Source organism: Montipora capricornis, chromosome 10 (genome assembly GCF_036669925.1).
Source record: "Montipora capricornis isolate CH-2021 chromosome 10, ASM3666992v2, whole genome shotgun sequence".
NCBI lineage: Eukaryota > Metazoa > Cnidaria > Anthozoa > Scleractinia > Acroporidae > Montipora > Montipora capricornis.
The window spans coordinates 20,728,272-20,730,771 of NC_090892.1; the positions used below are offsets into that span (position 1 = coordinate 20,728,272).

The 2,500-nt window shown below is 40.6% G+C and overlaps 1 protein-coding gene across 4 annotated transcripts in view; it reads left to right on the top strand.

Moving 5' to 3' along the window:
* LOC138021490 (organic cation transporter protein-like) overlaps nucleotides 1-2,500 on the top strand; it is a 24,823-nt gene that overhangs the window by 3,543 nt on the left and 18,780 nt on the right. For all 4 annotated transcript variants that reach the window (XM_068868376.1, XM_068868373.1, XM_068868375.1 and 1 more), the window contains exon 2: nucleotides 1,822-2,115. In XM_068868376.1, coding sequence (XP_068724477.1) covers nucleotides 1,831-2,115 — 285 coding nt within the window. In that variant the 5' untranslated portion in view covers nucleotides 1,822-1,830. The remainder of the gene's footprint in view (nucleotides 1-1,821; nucleotides 2,116-2,500) is intronic.

Below are 2,500 nucleotides of genomic sequence, written 5' to 3' on the forward strand. Positions count from 1 at the left end.
CAATTGGCCTAAGCGGAAAATACCATTTTGAAATTTGACAGGTACTATTCAATTGATGCAAGTGCCTTAAGTTTCGAGTTCACTATCTCGTAATTTCATTTTTATTCTATTGGGTATTTCCCAGTCAACAAACAGCGAAGTCAGAGGTCACTTCACTTTTCCTATGGACATTTCGCAGTTACTGCATGAATTAAACTGCGAAGTTACGGGATCGTTCCAAATATTCAGACAGACATTTCGCCTTGATTAAACTGCGAAGCTAGGCGAGACGCTGATCGTTACAAGTATTCGGAGGGTTATTTCGCAGTGAGTCGTAAATATGCGAAGTAAGAGACGGCTGAAGAGGTCATAGTGAATATACTGGTAAAATGCACTGAAAAATATTTTGAGAATTTCTTGATTAAACGCAAAATTTTGATATGAAGGTATTTTAGGTTGCAAAATTGTTCACATTCAGATATGTTAAAATGAAAGTTATATTTTTTTCTGTAGATATAATTCATTGCATGCTATTTTTTTAAGTATGTAAATTCCCGACATTCTCGTATCGCGAAACTTTATATCAGTCATAATAGGCTCACAACGTCTGTATTTAACTATTAAGTGCGCTCACCTTTCTCCTCAGTTGTTATCCCTATTATAGTGCCGATAGTGCCTCGTATCCACATAGCTCCCTGCACTAATCTACGAGGTACATCACTGGACCCCTTCCTTATGACCTAAAGGACATCCGGGAATTTTTGAATCCAATGTCATTGATTGGTGGGAAGGATTCAAAAGATAACAAGATTTTCACACATACGGTCCGGGCTCCCAGTCTTGTGTTGAACTTCCCTTGTTCCGGAAATTACTTTCAAACTTGTTCCCAGCCTTTTGGTCCCTAAAATTGTTTTTGTTCTCTTGTTCTGTAAGATATTTCGTCATTGTTCCCCTTTTCCCCAGTTGAAATTAGCCATGTTTACTTCTTCCCCAAAACCCGTGGGAGGGACTCATAGGGGGGAGTAGAATAAATATAAGGATTTGTATGAGTTTATTCCCCAGAGCCTCGAGATGATGCCTTTTGTTTTGGATGAATTTCAATATATCGAAATTGGTCTATTAAACTGAATACTAATGCTAGTTATAAATTCGAAATTGTGTTGATTTCATCTAAGATGACGCGGCCTTCGGAGACACTTCAAGCTTGTACTTCCCCGACCAAATTCTTCGTTCAAGGCACACTCTTTCTCTTTCCAGGCCGCCAACCATTGTGACAGTATTTTCAGAATCGCTCCCAATGTTTAGAAAAAAAAATCTCAAACGAATGAAGCTGTCCTCATCCTCTATCCACACGGAATCAATGAACGCCTCTCATTCCATTAATCTACTCACAAATTCACGTCACCCTATTTCTACCAATAGCAAAGCTCCTACGCACACATATAAACCTACAACAAGTACAATTCCTCTATTCGCTCCGACGAAGGGCTAACGCTCGAAACGTCAGCTTTCCAAATCTTTCACGGTAGTTACTCGATGTTTATCAACTCAATACCACACTTTCTTTAGAAACTAAAATTTTGTTAAGTGTAACTGGATATTTGCCTTAAACGAACATTTGCTCATTTGCAAGATGTGGGTAAATAAAGTGACTTACTTAACTACTTACGTACTGACAACAGTACTGACAACATTATGTCAAATGTATTTTCATGTTGAATTTATACAACCCGCCCTATATCCGCCACGGCTGCTAACAATCGTGCCATCTATAATACATGGAAAATTTAGAGCATCGTACAGTTGGTTTTACTGAAACGTAATTTGCTGAACGATTTGTAGTTTTAGGTGATGGCTCTAACTGCCGATGATGTGTTGGAGAAAGTGGGCAGTTTTGGGTGGTTTCAAAAACGCCTCCTGATTCTGTTTAACTTGCTCACTGCTCTGCTATTTGGCTGGGCGGTCATGGTTACCGGTATCATCACGGCAGAGCCGGCCTGGATATGTTCTCAAAATAGCTCGATATGCACTTTTGACGCAGCAATGAGTCCGGGGGATGAGAGTTATGATGCGCGCTGTAACATGTCACGCAGTGAGTGGAAATTTGTGGATGAGATGACATCGGTTGTTACAGAGGTAAGCAGAGGTATGTTTCTTGCTTGTTGGCAACGTCAATTTCCGTTTCGTAAACGGTCGTTGTCATTTTGGGCGGTCGATGCCATTCTTAGTAATCAAGCCTTTTTGTTCGGTTAGCTGTCAGTAAATTGTCAGGGTTAGCTTCATTTAAATACAGTTTACAATTCCAATGTTTGAAGTGGTTGTCTCAGTAGTGTATTGTCATTTAAAAGTCTTTGCTTACGAGCCAGAAGGCCCATCAGGCCGGCACTTATCTCCGGTTTCATTAGCATGAAGCGACTAGGAGTATTTCTACTCCCCCCTGGATGGGATGCTAGTCCATCGCAGGGTTACCCCCAGCATTTCGCCGGTACCCATTTATACACCTGGATGGAGAGAGCCACCG